The sequence below is a fragment of the Danio aesculapii genome, chromosome 21 (genome assembly GCF_903798145.1).
Source record: "Danio aesculapii chromosome 21, fDanAes4.1, whole genome shotgun sequence".
NCBI classification, from domain to species: domain Eukaryota; kingdom Metazoa; phylum Chordata; class Actinopteri; order Cypriniformes; family Danionidae; genus Danio; species Danio aesculapii.
The window spans coordinates 14,440,686-14,463,683 of NC_079455.1; the positions used below are offsets into that span (position 1 = coordinate 14,440,686).

General features: G+C 34.2%; 2 protein-coding genes across 2 annotated transcripts; both read right to left on the reverse strand.

The window, feature by feature from the left end:
- Nucleotides 1-9,330: 9,330 nt before the first annotated feature.
- Nucleotides 9,331-12,702, reverse strand: nhp2 (NHP2 ribonucleoprotein homolog (yeast)). The gene is made up of 4 exons (XM_056446349.1): nt 12,436-12,702; nt 12,182-12,251; nt 9,890-9,995; nt 9,331-9,805 (listed from the first exon to the last, which is right to left on the reverse strand). Exons 1-4 carry the CDS (start codon nt 12,584-12,586, stop codon nt 9,680-9,682), a joined length of 453 nt encoding a protein of 150 aa, XP_056302324.1. The 5' UTR covers nt 12,587-12,702; the 3' UTR covers nt 9,331-9,679.
- Nucleotides 12,703-14,321: 1,619 nt separating this feature from the next.
- Nucleotides 14,322-20,973, reverse strand: grpel2 (GrpE-like 2, mitochondrial). Its single transcript, XM_056446178.1, has 4 exons — nt 20,864-20,973; nt 18,319-18,478; nt 15,698-15,779; nt 14,322-15,612 (listed from the first exon to the last, which is right to left on the reverse strand). Exons 1-4 carry the CDS (start codon nt 20,938-20,940, stop codon nt 15,278-15,280), a joined length of 654 nt encoding a protein of 217 aa, XP_056302153.1. The 5' UTR covers nt 20,941-20,973; the 3' UTR covers nt 14,322-15,277.
- Nucleotides 20,974-22,998: the final 2,025 nt, after the last annotated feature.

The following is a 22,998-nucleotide window of genomic DNA, read 5'->3' on the forward strand; positions in this document are numbered from 1 at the left end:
ACCTAGAATGTAGAAGCATCTCTGCCCTAAAAAAAAGACTTTTGCTGCTTGTTCAAACTACTTACTGTGCTCAGCATATATGAGTACACCCATCACGAATCTATCTTTTAAATTCATATTTTTAATAGGAAGCTATAAAATATTATATTTGTGCATATACATTAGATTAGTCAGTACTAAAGCCAAATGCGGAGCTTATCTAACAAAATAACTTACGATAACGGTCCAAAAACTAGTACATTCAAATTTATATGTTATAGAAAAATATTAAATACAAGCTTAAAAAACAATTAAGAGAAGCACAAAAATGAAAAAACGTAGTTGAAATTCTGTAGGTTGTCATTTATTTTTGCAATATCTTGCTTAAATTTAATTGTAATATCTTTTAATTTCTATATGTTTGGTGACTAAAGTATTATTTTATTAAATATATCTGTTTAATAAATCTGTTTTGTTTAAATGCACTGCCTAAATACATTGCCTATATTAACTGAGAAATGGATACAAATATAAATTTTCAAAATGGGGTGTACTCAATTATGCTGAGCACTGAATTTAAAATGACACAACACAATTCTTGAGTTTTTGGGGGGACAACTTAATAGTTTTTTGTTCAATCTACTTAAATTTGTAAAAACGTTGAAGTTAACTTAATTGATTTGTGTTGGGACAACATGAAGGAATTGCGTGGAACCCAACATTTCTCACAGTGTGGTTCTGGACGTCTCTGTTGTTGACAGCACCATTAGCATCGGCTGTCAGGAGTCAGCGGGTGCAGGCTTTACCTGCCTCACACCCCACACTTATTGCTCAACAGAATACCATGAAATCAGTAAATCTCCTGCTACACCTGCTTTATCACCAGCACCTGTCTGAAATAGAAACTGTCCCAGAATGAGAGAGAGAGAAAGACGGGCCACACAAGAACTCAAGTTCCAGTAGTTCAGAAAGTGGGATGAGTTGATTGGTAAGAGTGATATAAGAGCTAAAGCGGTTATAGCTGGCAGGGTGAAGCGGGGTAAAGTGGGTGAGAGGTGAGGGGGTGTCGCGGGTGGCGCGTGCTGCTGAAGCAGAGGGGACGGCAGGCGGCAGGTGCATTGTTGACACCCTAAACATGTCCTAGGACAGTGCCAAGCCCTGGAAGAAAAAAAAAAGACATTATGGCTACGATACTGAGAAAAGTAGATGAGCCGGGACCTGCATCATCCAGCATTTCCATCTCAAACAGCCAGCTTGGTACGTTGAACATGTCAACAGTGAAATGATAGAACGAAAAAGAAAAAAAAATGAAAATGTGTGGAGATATGGGTGTGAGATAAAGATAAACACGAAATGATAGACAAAGGGTGTGGAGGAGCACCAACTGTAGATTGTAGATTGTTCGTGTTTAACAAGAGGGCCAATGTCAGTGTGTCTTTTTTTCTGTGCTTTAAAATAACTTTGCATCGAAGCAAATTAAGCTATAAACCTAAATATAAAACACTGAACTCACAAGCCTCTTTTTACAGTTTTTCCCCAAATTTCCCCCAACGGAGAAGATTTTTTAACACATTTTTAATCATAATAGTTTTATTAACTCATCTCTAATAGCTGATGTATTTTATCTTTGTCATGATGACAGTAAATAATATTTAACTAGATATTTTTCAAGACACTTCTATACAGCTTAACTGTACTTTAAAGGCTTAACTAGGTTAATTAGGTTAACTAGGCAGGTTAGGGTAATTAGGCAAGTTATTGTATAATGATGGTTTGTTCTGCAGACTATAGCTTAAAAAGGTTAATAATTTTGACCTTAAAATGGTTTTTAAAAAAATTAAAACTCCTTTTATTCTAGCAGAAATAAAACAAATCAGACTTTCTCCAGAAGACAAAATATTATCAGACCTACTGTGAAAATTTCCTTGCTCTGTTAAACATCATTTGGGAAATATTTAAAAAAGAAAAAAAAATTCAAAGGGGGTTTAATAATCCTGATTTCAACTGTGCGCGGGGAGAACATGCAAACTCCACACAGAAACATCAACTAACCCAGCTGAGGCTTGAACCAGCGACCTTCTTGCTGTGAGGCCACCATGCAGCCATCTTATGTTTATATGTATGTATAAATTTTCTATTAGTTATTTGTCTTGGTTACAATTCTTTTTGTGGGATGGCATGGACTTTGGCATCGCTGGGGGCTTGGGTGGGGTGGCTGTTTTCTGGGTGAGCTGGGGGGTTGAGAAGTGGATCTTTTTTTTGTTTATTGGAAAGAAAATTGTAAAGATGCTGTGACTACTCACATGTAAAATCCAAATAAATTTAATCACAAAAAAAAGAAAAAAAATTCTAATAAGGCTAATAATTATGATGGAATGTGTGTATGTTCAGCCTGATCTAAGTATTTTACGTTTTGTCAGTTTAGTGGCTAATTCGTACGAACTCAACCCCGCCCCTAAACTCAACCGTCATTGGGTGAGGAGCAAATCGTACTAAATTGTGCGAATTACATTGTACGAATTCATTCGAATTAGCCACTGAATCAAAATGTTACGAATTGTCGTGAAATTGCGTTGGTATTTTGTGTGCTTCTTTACAGTTATGGCGGCACGATATTAGAAAAAACTAACATTGTGATATTTTCATTCACTGCAATCTATACTGTGATATAAATGCAATTTCACCAGATGACTTGAATAGCTTGTGCAGAATTCCTAATATTAGATTGATTGGGATAATTGTGTAGGGGAGCGTATCTGCATAAAATATCATATATAAAACTGACAAGCACAGTTAAATACTAGGGATGTCCAGTTCCAATCCCGTGATCGGAAATCAGGCCTGATTACGCGGTTCCAGACCGATCAGAATAGGACGTTACCTCCTGATCAGGACTTGAATATGTATATAAATATATATATTCTCATTATTTTATAACACATCAATAGTTATGCGCTGGCACAGAGTTAGATCTCTTTCCTGACTTCACACAGAAACAGCAACATATGCTGCATGACATCACTTTGTTGCAGAGACGCTATTGGTTAAATGCAAAGTAGAACACGGAAGCAGCTTGAAGCGGAAAGCGCGAGTATGTCTGCAGTCTGGAGGTATTATAAAGCTGATGAACAACATTGCCATAGCTAACTGTGAGATATGTAAACTTGGGATTGACTGCCGGGTATTTTAAATTGAGGTGCTATTTGTTTTTATAGTAGATTTTTTATATTTACTGTTGCATTAAAGTCAAAAGTGAAGTATTGATGTTATTTATTACTTGATTGTTCAAGCTACCTCACAGAGGTGCTCTGTTTGTTATCAGAGTTGTTCAATGTTAAAATAAGGTGAATTAAATAAAAAATGAGGAACATCCTGGATCTGTTTCTTCGTTCTTTTATTCTTTTTTTATGTATTATAGAAGTATCGGATCGGGTTTCGGTATCGGTAAATACTCAAAATCAAATGGCTCAGACTCAAGGGCCTGATCGGGACATGCCTATTTAATACAATAGAAAAAAGATGCAAATAAACAATGATTTATAACTTTCTGGGGGGTCTAACAGTATTCAGAAGCAGAAATGAAACAATCGCGGTATTATAATAATAATTGAAATAACACTATACCATTTTAATTGATGACAAATGTACAAATAACCTTTAAGCTACAAACGTTTAATTTTCTGTGCTCAAAAGTTTGTTTGAAATTCTTAGTCAGGCCTTAAAAACACATGCACTTTCATACACAAACTTTCGGTCTAATGTTAAATTTATTTCAGGTTCACTTTTATTTACTTACATCCACATTCATATCTGTCTGATTTTCTGTCACGCTGCAGTTTTTGACTGTTTGGTGCCATCTTGTGTGTGAATAATTCGCAGGTTAGTGCAGTGTTTCTCAACCTCGTTCCTGGAGAAAAACCAGCTCTGCACATTTTCCGTGACTTCAGATCATCAGCTCATCAGCAGAGACATCCAAAACACGCAGTGTTGGTGGTCCTCCAAGAACGAGGTTGAGAAACACTGGGTTAGTGTATGCGCCATCAGCTAGTTTAGTTTCTGTTTAGCTTTGTGTTTTTGATGGTTTGGCACCATCTTGTGTGTGAATATTGTGCAGGTTAGTGTATACTCCATCAGGTTAAAGTTTGAAATGACTCCACAATTTTCCCAGTGATGGGTTGCAGCCGGAAGGGCATCCGCTGCGTAAAACATATGCTAGATAAGTTGGCGGTTCATTCCATTGTGGCGACCCCAGATTAATAAAGGGACTAAGACGAAAAGAAAATGAATAAATGATTGAATGACTCCACAATGTTGTGTACTGTAATGTCTGTCAACTGTAATTCCTGCAATGTGACTATTGCGGACTCGCTCATTGCGATATCAATGCTGAAACAATATATTTTGCAGCCCTATTTCCAGTGCAACAATACTAGTGTGTTGTAGTTGTAAGGTCATTGCTAATACCTGACATAGTGTTCGGAGAGCATTTTAGTATGATGTAATGTCATTGCTAGGGGGGTTTTGGCTGAAACTGTAAAATTGCCTGAAATCTTAACAAACTGTTTGGGTTTGACATTCAGATTATAAGAAACCAACAAAACCCAAATAATGCTATAAATGTTATTAAATTTAATTTGTAAATTGATAGATAGATTTACTGATTGATTTTTCTGTTTAGAGAGTTTGTGTAAAATAATTTTACAACCAACTGGGCTAACTGTTTCTAGTTTTGTTGTCTTTGTTTAGATCTGTTTTGTGCTTTTCTTTTGATTTGTTTTCTTAAAGGGAATTCACTATTAGGCTTGTAAATGTTTGGAGGGCGGCAGGTAGGTACTAGGGTTGCACGGTTTACTGGTACTATGGTAGTATCATGATACTATGGCTCCAAATGTATCATGATACTACTGGTATATATCATGGTGCTGCTGTGGTTTGTAAACGGCAGTATCGTCATTAATGGTCTATCTACAATACATAATGTTGCATGTGCAGAACTCACTAAATGCTTTCAAACGCACATCTGAATCTGTTCATTTCTGTTCCTGTCATTATGATTTAATAGCTACATCAACCACGACAATCTCTGAAAACGAATGACTCACTAAGTAAAACTTTGAAGTACTTTGGATTGTTACCTGATAAGACTGGAGAAAAAAAACAATAGATGAAAACCCAAAATAGCAACAGGAAACATTGAAACAATTTTTGACCACTTCATGTAACCTAATTGCGTTTGAAAAGTGCTCTTTTTGAAACAAATTTCATTTGGTATCGTTTGTATCTCTATTTTAATGTATTTTTGTTGGTCATTAATCTACAAAATAAAATTCTATAATAACATATAAAACATGAATATATTCCTGATAATTTTGTTTGTAATTTGAGTTATGAACAACAGTACCGCAATGCTACTTGGTATAGTATTATAACATGAATTATTGGTATCGCGACAACCCTAGTGGGTAGCGCTGTCACCTCATAACAAGAAGGTCGCTGGTTCGAGCCCCGGCTGGGTCAGTTGGAGCTTCTGTGTGGAGTTTGCATGTTCTCCCAGTGTTGGCGTTGGTTTACTCCGGGTGCTCCAGTTTCCCCCACAAGTCCCAAAACATGCGTTAGGTAAATTGGGTAAGCTAAATTTTCCATAGTGTTTGTCCCGGTCCTCCAAGTTGGGGGTTGAGCGTTAGGCTAATGACCCACCTCGTAAAAATGAGATGTTACGAAACACCAACATGGTGCGTCTAAATTTCAACTTCGATATAAACGGCCCTGAGAGTAAGTAAAGGTTTGGAACAAGCGCAGGTGTTTTCAGTTTGTTCGTTTTGAGTGAACGATCTTTAGGTGGGATCTCCAAATCTAAATTCCCAGCGTCTCTGCTTAGTTCTGGAAGTTATTGACTTGTAAATATTTTATTATTCACCAAATTAATTTTGCAAATATGCTTACAGAGAAATACAGTCCAATTGTGTCAATAGTACAAACACTGTGGGATGAGTTTTTGTCCACAACATATAAATGTAACATAGATAAACATAGACTGACACTGAAACAAACGTGAGTCAATTTATCTTAATATCTGAGGGCTTATTGCCGGTGCAAAAAAAGTGCATTGTGAGCATGAATTGCATTTGAGTTGCTAAATTATGCACCAGTAATACCAGTTTTGGCTGGGTTTTTTATTGTATTTTAATGAGCCTTTTTAATCATTGTTTTGTTTTTAAAATAAGTGCTCTTAATCTAAAGTCTTGATAATATTTTGCTTTCAATGAATCAACTCAACCATTTTGTCCAGCATGTGAAAATTACAACTATATCCACATATAACCTGATTTGAGGTAACATTTTTGTCTGCAGCACTGACATTGAGAGTTTTGTGAGGAAGACAGCAATAGCGATGCTTACCTGAGCACAAACCCCTAACTAGTGTTAGTGCAATGCAGTTAAACAGCAGCACACTCCAAAAATTAATTGCTGAATTTTATTTCCAGTTCCTTCAGTCTGTTTATCCTCCAGCACCCATATTAAGCACTGAGCACACTTTGAATTGTGTACACTAAAACATAGCTGAACTTTAAGCCTTGTTTGGTAAACTCCTGGCACTGGCTGTATCCCCATCCCCCTGAACACAGGTGACTCATGTTAGACCCTGTCCCGTTGTTGGCAGTAAACAGGCGAACACGTGGCCCCTTTTCCATGGCCTTATCACATCTGCTCTTCACGCGTTAATGCAGAGTTTCAGTGACTCTCGACTTATCATCCATTATAAGCAATTCAGCTTGTGTCAGGTTACTCAGATTCATGATAACAAGTTCATCGATTAGCATCTCCAGCATCAAAACCCCACATTATCTACAAATCCAAACAGAATTCCTCTTCATACTTCACGACTACTGCAAAATAAGTTGTTCTTCCAGCACAAGTGTTCACCAAGTACAGTTACTCCTTTGTTCTGGAGGAATATCATGGTCCTGGTCCTTCAAGATTCAAGAAAAACTTGTATAATCCAATGTCCCTTAGGAAAACAACCTTGTGTTATCAATGTCGTCCATAGCTTTGTCATGGAAGTGGTGACTCAAATGGAGTGTCAAGCATCAGCCGTCCGTTTTCTGGTTTTGTCCAACTGAGGGACTGAAACCCCTCTCTAGTGCTTTTATACAAGATTTGGGAGTAATATGTGCCAAAATACAACAAACATCATGGGAGTACGAGCATTTCAGTATTAAATATTTAAGATGTCAACACAACACTGGGCCTTGTGAAATGAAAGAGGCTGTTGATCAGTTTCAACACCTAACAGACTGTGTTGCCTCAGCAAACAAAGAGGCCCTACTGTACTTATGGACATATTATGTTTCATTTAGAAGTTTAAAATAGATATGTGAGGACGGCGTTGGGTGTTTAGCCTGGTTTATATAATTAAAGTCTGCGAGGAATAGGCTATGGAAAGGTTTGGTCGTCAAGTTTTGGTAACCGCTAACGTTAGGACCGTTTCTGGAAAGTCAATACCGCCACCGTGTGGAGAAATATTGAGTTCTTAAACTATATGAGCAAAAACAATTATTATTATACATTTTACCATGATTTTCCATCGGTCATGGTGATATAGTTTACAATAATCGAAGAAAAAAATGAAACTATAAGCCTACCTTTCTTGGTGTTTGACTCTTCCGCCACAAAAGGTTTGTCATATTGGTGTAGCGAACTCTCGATATACATTCTCTGTAGAAATCCACTAAAATTGATTGTAGCAGCTTATGTCAAACATCAAGCATCTTTAGTTAGCAAGAATCATTTAGACAAATTAAAAGTCTCTATTAAAAGAGCAGGGCCAAACTACTAATTAGACAAAACAAACTTTTTTATTGGTCAAATCATAGTCAACAAGACGTTTAATAATTTTAAATAATATTTAGTATTACTTATTTTGTTTAAATAAGTACAGGTCACTTATTTTTACTTTTTTAATTTACATTAAAACACTTAATATAAATTATTAATGTTAATATTAACACTTAATGCACACTCACTGTTAATATTAACAATAATCTCATATTAATAATAGTAATACTAATTTTAATAAGTAATGGTAATAATAAAATTAAATAATAATATTAAAATATAGTTCATTATTGCATCATTTAATCAAATTGGTATTATTCATTTTTTTGTTTTAAAAATTCCTAAGTAGGCCATTTTAGAACAGAAGAATATTTTTATAAAACTGAAAAGTCAACGTTTTATTTTCCTTTAATCATCCAAAACAAAATTATTTGCTTTTGAAAATCATATGTACCACAGTAAAAAAAATTATATATATTTGTATATATATAACACACTACATATACTCTGTATGCATATAAATAATTCATGTTTTTTTTATGTAATTTTATGTGGAAAAAAAGTGACTTCAAGACTCTTTATGTACATAGAGAGAGAGAGATGTCTTTGTATGTGGTTATGTTCCTGTTTTAATAATAGTCCGATTGTGATAATCGATGTAAAGTGAACAGGATGAAAATACATGATGCCATTAAAACATCTTTACTAAATGAGAATGTGTAAAATCTGCCACACTATTGCAGTGGTTCCCAAAGTGGGGGTCGCTTGGTGATTTCCAAAAGTCATTCATTTATTTTATTTTCAGCTTAGTCCCTTTATTAATCAGGGGTCTCCACAGCGTAATGACCCGCCTTCCAAAAGTCAAACAAATATTGTTAAACTATTGGAATTAACATATTTTATCATAACCTACAGAAGATAAAAATTGTACTTCACAGTTACATAAAAACAACATGCAAATGAAAAGCTCCCAGCCTTTCAATTATTCTTCTTCTTTTTTTATAGGATCGGTGTGTTTAGATTAACAACACAGCAATAGTGTCGGCTGCAGCAGATTGACTTTGTAGCACCAGCTTAAACTTTCTGACACCTTTATGGCAATCAAATACATTTGAAGTAAATACAGGCCACAGCTGAACATTGAGGATGATCTCCAAGTGGCAGTCTGCAAAATTAAACCAAGAATAGACTTGTGCTGAAAACATTGTGCCGACCAATCTCTTTAGTTGAGGTCAATTTTAAATTAAACGACTATAAAAATGATATGGTTGTTAGACTGTTTTTTGGGTTGTCCATATATCCTTGTGTTTATATAGGCCTATTGTTGTGTGCGCAATGTTTGCATATTTATATTTTACACGTCCAAAGAATTTGGGGATCGTGAGCCACTGGCATTGTTATTTTGAGTGTCGCAGGCAGAAAAGTATAGGAATCTTAACAAATGCAGCATTTTTGGAATAAAAGTTTTGTATGATATCAAGTAAAATAATAACATTTGTAATAAGAATGCAAAACTTAGTAGAAAAAAAAAATCTAAATGTTTATTTTGACATCTTTTGGAACTCTGAGGTCAGAAATCAAATCAAGCAGTAAATAAAAACCACCAACACATAAATCATTAGAGATCAGCAGCGTCAAATATTCAGTAAATCAACAGGCTGAACATTCACCGCACAGTGAAATGAACTAAAGCTTACTTTACACAATATCATTAACCGCCATCATACATTTGTGCTTCCTTCTTCAGATGAAAAAGTCCACAAAGACAAAAACCAGGGTGAGTCTTGTGCTGATAAACATCACTCCATCCTAATCTGATGTGATATATTGAGTCAATGTACTTTAAAAAAAATACAAGAGAAGTTCAGATTGGTTTGGGCAGAGATGTGACCTCCTCCACACACTCATCATACGCTTCTTTATACTCATCATGGGGTTTGATCATGATGACGCACGTGGGACGCTTGGATCCGGCTGACGAGCCCAAATCCTGCACAAACACATGAATATCTCTGAATATAGCCTTCACAAAGGTGAATTAGAGTTCTATTATATACGCTACTGATCAACTTACGACTTTAGACGGCACATAGGCATACGGCATGCTTCGGTCTTCACACATGATCGGTAGGTGACAGTAGACGTCGATGGGAAGAGTGTCTCCAGCAAACACAACAATACTGAAAGACGACAGAAAATAAGAAACAGAGGTTTTTAATATTTTAGATACCAGAGACCCACATATCATTTCAAGAGTAAAGATGCAATTTAGCCTACGATAAATAATATTATAAATATGTCAAAAATATTTCTTTTTTTAAAAGGTTACTTTTTTTTTCTGGCCTTCATAGTAATCTTTTTTTGGGAATTTATTGACATTTATTAATAATTTGTATCTAATTTGTAGTTTTAATTCAATCTTTAAAAAAAAAAAAAACATTTGTTTTACATTTAAATGTAATAATAAACAATTGTAACTTATTTTTTAACAATTAAATGATTACGTTTAACTTATGAAAATATTTTAATCCCAACAACGCATATCTGTGTATGATTTTCAGATTTCAGGCCTGCTTGGACTCAAGTCATAACTCATAATAAGTTAATGACTGAAAACTATTCAAAATTTTGATCGTTACCATACAAGTTCCATGTCAACACAATTACCTATTTTAATACATAAAACTTGCGCAATCTTTTAAATATAAAAATACACAAAGACAAATGTTATTATAAAAATTTCATAGCTGAAAATCTTTTTGAATACATAGAATTAAATTTATACGTGCATATAACCTATATAAATGGAAACAATTTATTAACCAAACGATATTACATTTTTAAGCAAAATACATTTGTTTATTTGCACAAACTGAAGTCATTTCTTCATGCTGCAAGGATTCATGTGTAGACTATTTCGGAACTGTTAAAAGAGGGAATTCAATTATAACTCGATGTTAAAACAGCTACCATAACATTGTTTATCAATGTGGAACTTTTTGGATTCTCAGAAGCTATGGAAATGAAAACATGCAAAACAGGAAGTACATTGGGACAAGGCAGAGGACGATAACCATTTTCAAGGTATTTCACGGTTTGGAAAAGTTTTAAAACAGGAAAAATGTTCTGCTATATATCATTCCTTATGGTATGTGTAAGACTTTTTATTTGCGTTTTTTTTTAGCACAACATCTCCAGCAAAAAAAAAAAAAGATTTCCAAACATGCCATTTTAAATTGTAGATAAATCAGTGTTTTTGAAACTAATGAAGGCAGCAGAAGTCAATGATTCATTTAAATTAATTAGTCTAACATGTTTACTGCTCCAAAACACTATAAATGTCTATCAAAATAAAATATATTGTGTTTAAATGGGGAAAAAGGTTAGTGTTTTTTTTACACAGACATTTAAAAAGAAAATATTTTAGAGCATTAATGACGAAACCGTGCTATTTCTATCCAATGTTTTCATACGTTCAGAATCTTAAACCAGCCTAAGCCTAATTGGGTCCATTGTTATTGTTTACGTCCCTCAAAATGTTCTATAGTTGCACAGATTCAAACATATTTTAAAAATTATTTAATTTAAAAAATAAGGCTTGTTTTCTGATACTAACTTAGCTTTCATATACTATAAGTTACATTTACACCTTAAAACAGGGGTGTCAAACTCAGTTCCTGCAGGGCCGCAGCTCTGCACAGTTTAGTTCCAACTCTAATTAAACACACCTGATCTTACAAATAGTCCTTCAGGCTTGTTTAAAATCTACAGGCAAGTGTGTCGAGGCAGGGTTGGAACTAAACTGTGTAGAGCTGCGGCCCTTCAGGAACTGAGTTTGACACGCGTGCCTTAAAGAGATAGTTCACAGAAAAAAAATATACTCGCTATTTATTCTCCCTTGAGTTGATTTCTTCTGTCGAACAGAAAAGATATTTTGTAAAAAGCTGAAAACATTGACTTCCACAGTAAGAAAAACAAATGCTTTGGAAGTCAATGGTTTCAGGTTTTCAGCTTTTTTCAGAATACCTTTTGTGTTCAACAGAAAAAAAAAGAAGTCAATCTGGTTTGGAAGAAAATAAACGGTGAGTAAATATTGAAAAAATAAAATAATTTTTGGTTGAACTAACCTTATCCCTTTAAGATTATCATACTGAGTCCAAACTGAACCAAATACAAAACCATGTCCTAAAATGTAGTTTAGGGAAAGTTGTGCATTTCTTTGTGTTCAATTAAAAAGCATTATTCATTGTCAAATGTATTATCCATTTTAAACTGAAAGGAATTTTTTGAGAGGCTAATATGGGTTTAAACCCTGGACTGATCAACCAGTGACCTTATCAAATATGTGAAATAAACTTAATCTTACCCAGTCTCTCCTTTGTTGATAAACTTCTGTACTTCTTTTACTCCTCGTCGGATCTGTTTAACTTTAGCCGCTATAAATAATATAAATATAACAATGAATAACACTGATAATGAATGAACAAATGACTGCAGCCACGTGTCTGCAACATAATAAACTCCCTTACAGCAACATTTTGTATATTTTTATTCACACTCACAGGCATTAACGTTACTCTTTACGACTGATAAAAAAACAAGTTCTGAACACGTGTTTACCTTTCTTGACGCATTTGTAAAGCTTTTTGCTAAGTTTTCGCGATGCTAACGGGTTTGCGATTGGGTTAATATTAGCTATCAACTCTTGATATGATTTTTCCGTCCCTCCGGCTTCGTCTTCCGCGGTTTTCTCCTTCTTTACTTTTGTCATCTTTCGTTAAAATATACAAGAATAAACTTTAGCGAGTAACTTAAGGCCGAATATGTGTTGCAGGCATAGGATGCAAGGCAGAACACACGTGCGGTGACTATGAACGTATTTCCGGTGTTTCGCGAACACTGCGGTATTTGGCCCATAGAGTCGAATAATACATAGATGCCGCTGTCGACAGCTCCAGACTCCGTCCACCATATTGAAACGGTAAAAAAATCTTGCACTTAAAAACTACTGGTACTCAAATTCGTAAAGAAATTGACCCTTTTCACATGACTGTTATGACGGGATAATAATCTTAAATGCTTGAAAGTTTTTCATATTTAGATTTTTTTTAAACCTATGAACATTTATATGCATTTATGAATTTATTATATAATCTGCGTCAAATTACAAAAAAGACTTACCGTTTTTGCGAAGTGTTTCTAATGCAGCATATGGGGCTGAGAGTAAATCTGACATTATTCTCTCTTCTGACTGTCGTCATCAGTCTCACACTATTTCTGTCCTTTTTTTCTGCAAAGTCTTGATAACACCATCGTGGAGTTTTTTTTTTTATTTCAGCAAATATGATCGTAAAAACATTATTTGTTGTACTCTCCCATTCACTGCGGTTTACGTTTACCCAGCTATGACGCCTTCCGCTATGGAGAAACCCACATGTGAAAAGGGTCTATGGGATAACTTAAGACAAAAATGTGTTGGTATTTTTACAATAGCATCTTAACTTGATCTTAACTCATGCTCTTACTAGCAGTGTTTTGGAGAAATATTTTTACAAAAAATAGCTACGCGTGTTAGTCAATTTTTAAGAACTGTGTTTGTATTATTGCAATAACCTACTTGATTTTAACATACACATTAGCTAAAACATTCATGTTCGTGTTGCAAAAATGTGTAAAAATACATTGCAGATATACAGGGTTTGTGCAGGTTTCACCAAGTCAAATGTAAGACTTTTAGGCTCCATTATGAATGAGATGTAGACTAGATTTTTTTAAAAGACTAGATTTTTTATACGGGGCTAAACACTTAAGATTTTTTGGTAATGGCCCGGTTGGACCAATAAGATTGGAAAAAGCAAATGTAGTTATTTCTTAACCACATATTTTAAGGTGTCAAAACAAGAGAACTCTAGTCGGATTCACTTTTTTTTTTCAACTTAATATTTTTTTAATGACAATTTTAAAATTGTTAAAACTATATTATGGAGAAAACTACATGAATAATCAAAAAATATAATGTGTTTGATATAAACCCTAAAGTTAGCCCTCATGCCTATTATGTCCGCTGTAAATGGAAAATTATGTAAAAGGACATGTTGCTGTCCTTATCATGAGGAATTGTGTAATTGTTTTTATTTTCCTGATTAGGGAATTTAATTATTTTTTTTAAATGCTGTAAAATGCTTGTTGGTGATTGGATGGGTTTCAGCCCGATTGAGAAATATTACTTTGACAAAATTAAGACCTGTTTAAAATGATTTAAGATCTAAAACGCACAATATTTCTGTGAATTTAAGACTTTTAATGCCTAAAATTTTGTTTTTGAAATTTAAGACATTTTAAGACCACGCGGACAGCCGGACATATTGCCTCAGCTTGAGTCAACTTTCTTCTTGAGTATTTTGCCCGTTACAACATGGCAAAAGCTAAATGAGGCATCTATGTACCTACATCTAGCATGTCCTGTTATGAGTTGTTTTAAAAACACTGACCCCTAGTGCACAGAATGAACAAGCGAAAACAAAAGACTTTTATTCAGTCATCAGCCTCACGCATACACTCAAAACTGAAGAATTTCCAACATTTACAAAAATAACAAAGGAGTAAAAACTCAGTTTAAATGAAAAAGTAAATAGATTAGTTTCAGTTCTTCTAAGCTACAAAAAAAAAGTAAACTATCAGGGCAAACTATTATAAACAGAATAAATACATATAAATATTCTTATGTTCACTTTATCTCCCAAATAGCACGAGCTCATTTTCACTTTGGATGCATATCTAAATATATAATGTGCATTTCTCCCATTCAAAAGAGAAAACGTTTGTATTTTGTTTTGGATACTGGGGGCCTAAACACTTTACACATTCAACAACAGCCAACGACTTTCTGGAAAGGTTACAATAATGCTGTATGCATTAACATTAGTGACCATGAACTATCATGTTTACTGCATTTACTGATATCACTGACAATGAACTAATTAGATATACATCTACTGAACATTACCATGCTGAATAAATGCTTTAACCATGATTGTTCATTGTTAATTCATAATAACCAAATCCCCAACGGTTGTTAAACATATATATCATCATACTGTAGTGTTACTAACATTCTTACAAATCTCATATGCTGCTTTTCCCTCTAAACTAGTATCACGTACAGAATCCACTATAATAAAGGTGTAAAGTGCATCTTCCGGGTCAATTTAACACTGCAACACACAAAAAGACAACCTTTCCAAACATAAATGGGCACTGGACAATGTGTAAATCAAGGATTCAAAACAAAAACTGGTGTAGCTTACAACAATATCAACAAAACATTTATAAATACATATAAATAACCATTACTTCAAAGAGTAAGTCAAACATGTAGTCGTCTAGGGATGCAAGAACAATAGCATCGTACAAACTATGAGTGTAAAAATGTTAGCGGGACACGAAGTGATCCAAAGTCCTGTCACCGCTCTTGAGTTTTGACAGCGATACCCACGAGGGCATGGCGAATGGTGCGTCCGTGCAGCATGTAACCGTCTTGCTTGACCATGGCCACGGTTCCAGGCTCCGCTCCCTCTGCTGGAGTATGGCAGACGATTTCGTGCTGATAGGGGTCGTATGTGGATCCCACAGGGGTCATCTTCTCCAGTCCGTGCTTGGTGAAAATGTCCTGCAGCCGCCCCTGAATGTGCTCCAGGTATTGTGTCAGCTGCTGTGCTTTGTCGCTCTCCTCAACCGTTAAGTTCTTCTCCAGAAGGTCTGCCACTTCAACCAGGTCACGGCAGAAACTCTGAATCCCTGCAGGAGGAGAATTATGCTTAATGTGGGACTGAGACATTACGGGACATTAAGGTATGCATGCATTAAGGGTATATTGGGTTACCAAACAGTTTGGCGTCCTCGACAAATTTCTGTGTTCTTCTTCTAACATTGTCCGAGTCGGCAACAGCTCGCTTGTATCGCTCCTGTAAAAAGCACAAAGAATAGACAAATTACAACAACTAAATTAGAAACAACAATTAAATTGCAGATATAATGCTAAAAGTGATGGCCGTGAAGTCGTGACGTATGAAATACTGTTTCCGGGTCCAAGCCGCAGCTCATTTGAACTGATAAAATATTCATTTATGATCACTTTTTAGTCACATCACACATTAAAGTGAATTTTATATATAATCACAGTGTACACAACAGTCTCTGGACTGGACAGTCTCACAGACACCAATATTTGACTCTCTGGCCATCAGATATTAGGCATGGATATAGAGAAGTTAAGGTTAATAAAAATCTATATAAGATTAAATATAAGATGCCTTTTTTAATTATATTTTATATTAATAATAAATGTGTGATTTAAACTGTAAAGTAGGGCTGCATGATTTATCGTATTATTTTCATGATAACGATATTTGTGGCCCATGATCAATAATTATTTATTAAGCCGTTATTTTATTGGGTGGAGTTTACGGATTGAAACGCATCACAAGCATGAGATGACTGCATCTAGATTGGAAGTAGTTTTTTTTCGAGGAATGCAATGATGCTGATAGCCTTTGCTCCTGTTCAGAACAAACTTCCCAAGGTAACACAAAAAACCTCGTTAACCACCTTAAAAGCCATCACAAAGTGGCTGTCATCAGTGGGTTAATGAGCTCAGGAGAATTCTGCTTTGCATTTTTCCATGCATCACTAACATTACTAAACCAGACCAAATATTCGCTGAGACAGTTTTTTCTGACGCGTTTGCCAGTTGTGAAGACAGAAGACACTGTATCAAATTGTTTCAATGTAAAAAAAAAAAAGGAATTGTGGCAGGTATTCAGGTTCGTTTTCTTTTATTATTTACAAGAAAGTAAATGTAACTAGAATTGTAGATCAATTAAACTCAATTTATAAAAAGACTAGCCTATTTTATGCATTAAATAATGAAATAGATAACTGATTTTCTTTATTTCCGATTAGAACATGCACTTTATTCTGTTTTGCAGTTTTAGTATATGCTTTTTTAAAATAACATTCGTTTAACAAATATTTGAGCACATCGAAAGTAATTAAATTACCTGTCTTTAGATTAAAAACTTTATGCAAAGGTTCAGGAATTGAACACATACAAGAAAACATACAGAACATGTGCACAAATTTGGATTGATGCCAAATGAAATTTAATGAATAATTAAATGAATAAATTATAAAATATAATAATTTACATTAAAAATAAACTGTTCACAGTTAGGGTCAATAAAATTCAATTCCATTTTTGCTTAGATTCTGTGATTTAAAATTTTCTGAATTGCATTTTTATAGTTAAAAAGAACTATTTTAGAAATCATAAATCAAATGTTTACAATTCACTGAAATGATTTCTGTTTAAATGGTCAATAACACTGGAAATACATGCAGAGTTTCCTCTAGATCTTCCAAATACCTATGGCGTTATTTGACAAAGGCGTGAGTGCAGTACAAGTCAAGATCACATTCATGTAATAAGAGCATGCGGATCTCTATGCTTGTGCACCAATTTCCTCTGTTCCTGCACAAAACTTCTTGCACGCCCTCAAATATACGATGCTCAAGTGCAGATTTTCTTGTGCGCTCTCAAATAAACACTGCTGAAGAGTGATTTAGTGCATTTATGCAACAAGTATGTCTCCAACATTTATTAGATTTGCTAGGAATATTTATGAATAGACCTACAGAGTGGGATTAATGCACCCTGAAGTAAAGTAAAACGGCAAGATTAAGTAATTGTATGCAGAACCATAGACCTTTATCTGTAAATAAAGTATAATTATGGAAACAGTGTTCATCATAACTGAAAGCTATGTTGAGTGTGCTGGCCTCACGCATCCTTACGCAACCAGCATGTAACCTTAAAGGGTTAAACAAATAAGGTACAGCACTACTACGATTACAGAAAAGTTTGCTCTGTTATAAATCACTTAAATTAATAAATTTTGGTGTGATTCTAAGCCACTATTTAAAAAAAGAGCAACAACTGAAGGTTTTGATTGAGAAGCTGTAATGTAGCCTTGGCATGGGATGAATTCTGGTGTGGCACTTTGCCATGGAAGAATGAATGTAGCGGAAACCATGACATGGAAAACCAACCATGTACTTACTCCTTAAAAACAAAGTTAGACTATTATTATTATTAAAAATAATGTAAGAAGAACATCTTTTAGACAATAGTAATATATCTATGTCACAATGAGTTTTAATGGGCTGTCATGTGAAGTTTAGAGAATGTTGACATTTTGTTTTGAGTGCAAACAATTATTTTGCCCCAGTATTTTAATTTATTCATCCAAAATTTGTCAAATCTTTTGACATTCTGAATTACACAGATTGTAGTTATTTAGTAGTTGATCATTTTAGTGTGAAGAACCCACTATGGTACCTAATATGTTTAAGTCAACTCGTTTTTTTACAATGAGTATTCCAAACAGTGCCCTATAACAGGTTAAAGAGTGACAGAGTTCACTCGGCTGATCTAAAAATGCTTACGGTGAGGTCGTGAACCTGCTCCTCTAGTTTTCTGGCTCTCATCTCAAGGGCCCGGACGTGCGTGACGGCATGACTGTGGTCGTCATCTCTGTCTTCACCATGGCAGTCGTCACCAGCATTACGCTGCTCCGCTGCAGTGCTGAAGAGGCCCACGGCAGACCTGAAGCCATGAAACAAGAGAACAGCTGCTAAACACTCACCCCTTTCACGTGTAGTATAATGTTACACATAACCCATATATCTTACAAGAACGCCTATTTTAATACAAAGACTGAGCTACTCGGCTTTCTGCAAAAACTATACAGGGTATTTGACAAAGAAAAACGTCAATAAACAACAATATATATATATATATATATATATATATATATATATATATATATATATATAAATGTTAATTTCAATATGACTCCAAAGTATTTGGTAATTAAAATGGAATCTTTGATATACACTGACTGTGTTTATAGACAATATTTCAAGAAAAAAATAGATATGATTATTATAAATTTTATTTACATCCACACAATTGTTACTATGTCGAACACAAATACTAAAACTGAGCGATATGGCAAAAATACAATCTCGATAATGAACGATAACGATATATATTTCGATAAAAGTACTAGATCGAATGCTTCCAGATTTAAAAAGAGTATCCCAACAATGACTGAAGCCACAAAAATAAGAGGGTCCATTAAATGCCCTAACATATTCTCGGCTGATAAATCTTCGGTGGCTAAAAATTCTATGCATCTCTAATAAACACATTTTTAGATTCCCATTTTTTGCATATTTCTGCTGTGTGATTGGCTTGTAGATCAACATACAGTAAAAAAAACAAAAAAAAAAAAAAGACCAGAGCTTATCATTGTTATTGACATATATTTTATCGCAATTCGATATATTGTTTATCAGCCCAGCGCTAAGATATGCTACTTTAAAAAAGAAAAAATAACAACAAATTAACACTAATAATAATAATTATAATAATACGTTTAAAATATAGATGCGATTTTGCAATCTAGGTCAGTTTGGACGAGAATTGTGATTTTAACAATCATGAACAATATTTTTAAATGTTCATGTTTTTTTTTTTTACCACGTTGCTACTGATTGAATAAAACATGTTTTATTTGAAATGATGTCACTGTTGAATCAAAATGCAATTAAATAAAAAAACAAAACTCAATTTATGAAATCTAGACTACTAGTTCTAAACAACATATAATAATCTGCAATGTTTTCAAGAAAAATACATTTTACAGGTATAAATCTAGTCTTTAAGTAGTGTTTGATATGGTGAAAAAAATTTATATAACGGACAAAAGTTTCTCCACACAAATATTACTATAAATATTTAAACTTTTCCCAGATTATCAATTAAATGTGCTTCATGTACAAAGATTTTTTAAGTCATTGCATTTACAAACAATTTTTAAAGTTAATTATGTATATTTTGAGCATCTTGAGCATTTGCAAAGCGAAATTCCCCAACAACAAAAAATATTTAGATGATTTTTATAAAATATTTATTTAACTCTTTCAGGTCAAAAGAGATGAATTAATTAAAAGAGATAAAGACGCCCAAAATCTAATTTGTTCTAGTGCTTTAGTTAAACTGTGGCAACAATCATGTTAAATAATGTTTAACTATAAAAAGAATAAAAATGCCCACAATTAATCCAATTTGTCAAGTGTGACACTTTGTTTAATATAAATATACATATTTTACATTAAGATTTTGCACAACGTTGCTAACAAGTATGAAATCAAACAAGTAATTAACACATAAAACACGACATTTAACCAACGTTTATTAACCAAGAAGCTTAATGTGGGTTGAATTTGATCCAAAAGATCAGAAGTGGCTGCAGATTCTTAAACAATAGGAGGGTTGATAACATGACCCGGTAACATTAGTAGGAGTCATACAGAAAATCAGGTATGCAACAAAAGCCATTCATCATCACGAGTAATTACAGGTTTAATACGTGTAACGTAAATATGTGAAAGTAAATGAGCCGTGGGATTGAGGATTACCCGAGTGAAAGTAAACACCAAACAAACACCTCTTTACAGTAAACAAGGGAAAGAAAATACATTTTCCATAACACCCGATAGTGTCTAAGTATATATAATAAAAGTGATGTTATATTTAATAACCTGTGACTGGAGGACAAAGCGTGTACGTTACATAAAGACACAGATGTAGGGTTACGTATAACGTTAGTCTATCCTTAAGGTGCCAGATGTGACTGCTTGCGAAATCTTGCTAAATACCGTAAAAGACACAATTCAATCACAAAACAACTTGCCGTTAACATATTTGTCGTTTTTAAAGCATTTTGACTCATCTATTGTTTATACATTTAAGTGTTTTGAGCTGTGGTTCCCGCTGAACCGTTAACTTGCTCGTTAGCATCTTAGCAGCGGCGCTTCCCCGCAACACTTTAAACGGTCAAAATGACGAAACTATGAACTAAAAGCTAATTTTCCTCCCATAAATCGCATTTTTGTGAATGTTTTTCGACAAAAGTCGTTTTACCTGGTGACCGCACTCGGTGTTAACCTGCACAGATCGATCGGATTTCTTCTCGTTGCGGACAGAAAGCGCACGGCCATTTCCTCGAGTGACTGTGCGGGTGGTCGGAGCGCGTGACATGCTCGATGAGTCATGGTTCAGAATCAGTGAATCGACTCACTAAGCGACTCTAATGAATCTCGCTTTAACGGTTGTGCAAAAATAAAACAATGCATCAGTAATTTATGTTATTGTAAAAGCATAAAATTAGACTGATTAGATTTTTCTTCAGTGCCCTATTTGGCTGATTAAATCTTGTACTGGACAACACTTAATAATAATCTTCCTCACGGGGTTGTAATCCTTTTGTACACGTGCCCCAAAGGCAAAGACCACCCACCCAGATTCACAGGCAACTCGGAGACCCCCTGACATGAAGTAGCAGGTTTGGTCGACTATATTTTTTTTAGTAAACACGTCACTATTACATTACGCATTGAACCAAAAAGAGAAATAAATACGCACAAAGAGAATTTTGTACATTTAATCAGTCTTGTGGACCCCCTGTAGTAACCTCATGATTTTTTAATGGCCTGAGGACCTCAAGCTGACACCATAGATCTGGTTTATAAAGGTTTGATTATTAAGTTGATTCATGAAGCATGAACGTGTAATATCCCACAATTGTAACATTTTTCATATTGTTATTATCACAATTTTCACTTTTTTCTCATTACGACATGACAGAACACACAGTTACACACTGAGAGTTTATGTCTTGCAGTTATGACGAAAAAAGTCAAAAAGTAATAACATTATAAAGATATAAACCAGTGACATTGACTTTTGACAAAGAACAGCAAGATGAAACTGCAATTAAAAGTGTGTTAGAAAGCCAGAACTGTGAGATATTTGCCACATGAACTTATTTTATTCTCAGTATTGGATAATATAAACTCCCAAATTGTTTGAAAGTTATTCCACTTTAGAAAGGATTTTTGTAACTTGTATTTGTGAGTTTAGATCTCCAAATTGTAGGGAAAGGATTGCTGGTAGAAGCGTCAGAATTGTGAGTTTCTACCAGTTCTGACACTTTTCCTACAAACTCAGATTTTTATTTTTTGCAATTGGGAGTATACAGTTGAAGTCAGAATTATTAGCCCCCCTGAATTATTTTTCCCCCCAATTTCTGTTTTACGAAGAGATTTTTTCAACACATTTCTAAACATAATAGTTTTAATAACTCATTTCTAATAACTGATTTATTTTATCTTTGCCGTGATGACAGTAAATAATATTTGACTAGATATTTTCAAGACACTTCTGTACAGCTTAAAGTGACATTTAAAGGCTTAACTAGGTTAATAAGGCAGGTTAGGGTTATTTTATAACGATGGTTTGTTCTGTAGACCATCGAAAAAAATAGCTTAAAAAGGCTAATGATTTTGACCTTAAAATGGTTTTAAAAAAATTAAAAACTGCTTTTATCTTAGCCGAAATAAAAGAAATAAGACTTTCTCCAGAAGAAAAAATGTTATCAGATATTCTGTGAAAATTTCCTTGCTCTGTGAAACATCCTTTGGGAAATATTAAAAAAAGAAAATAAAACTCAAAAGGGGGTTAATAATTCTGACCTCAACTGTATACATCAAAATCTGGGTTTATTAACTAGCAAAAGGGCTAGTCTTAGATTAATGTAAACTTTAAAAAAGTCACAATGAACTATTTTAAAATGTAGCAGAAAGAGTCTTCTTTAGATTCATGTTAGTAAACTTATCGCTTTTTTTGCCTATTTCATAACTTTCAGAAAAGGAAAAAAAAGTCTATTTGAGGCCAGGACTGGTAGGACTGTGTGGCATTTCAAAAATGTGGTGGAGCAGCATTGTTTTGCAATGATTAGTGGTTAGTTTTTGTATTTAGAACTGCATTTTAGAAGCTGTTTACTACATTTATACTAAAACAGTGGTTCACAAAACTGTGGTCGGGATAATGTTGGGGATGATTTTTTAAAAATCGAATAAACTTGATTAAACTATTAGATTTATCATATTTTATCCATAACCTATAGAAGATAAAAATAGTATTTACTAGTTACATAAAAAAATCAGCCTTTTTTCCCCTTTGGATTGCGACCCATGGGGTGTTTATATTTCAATAAT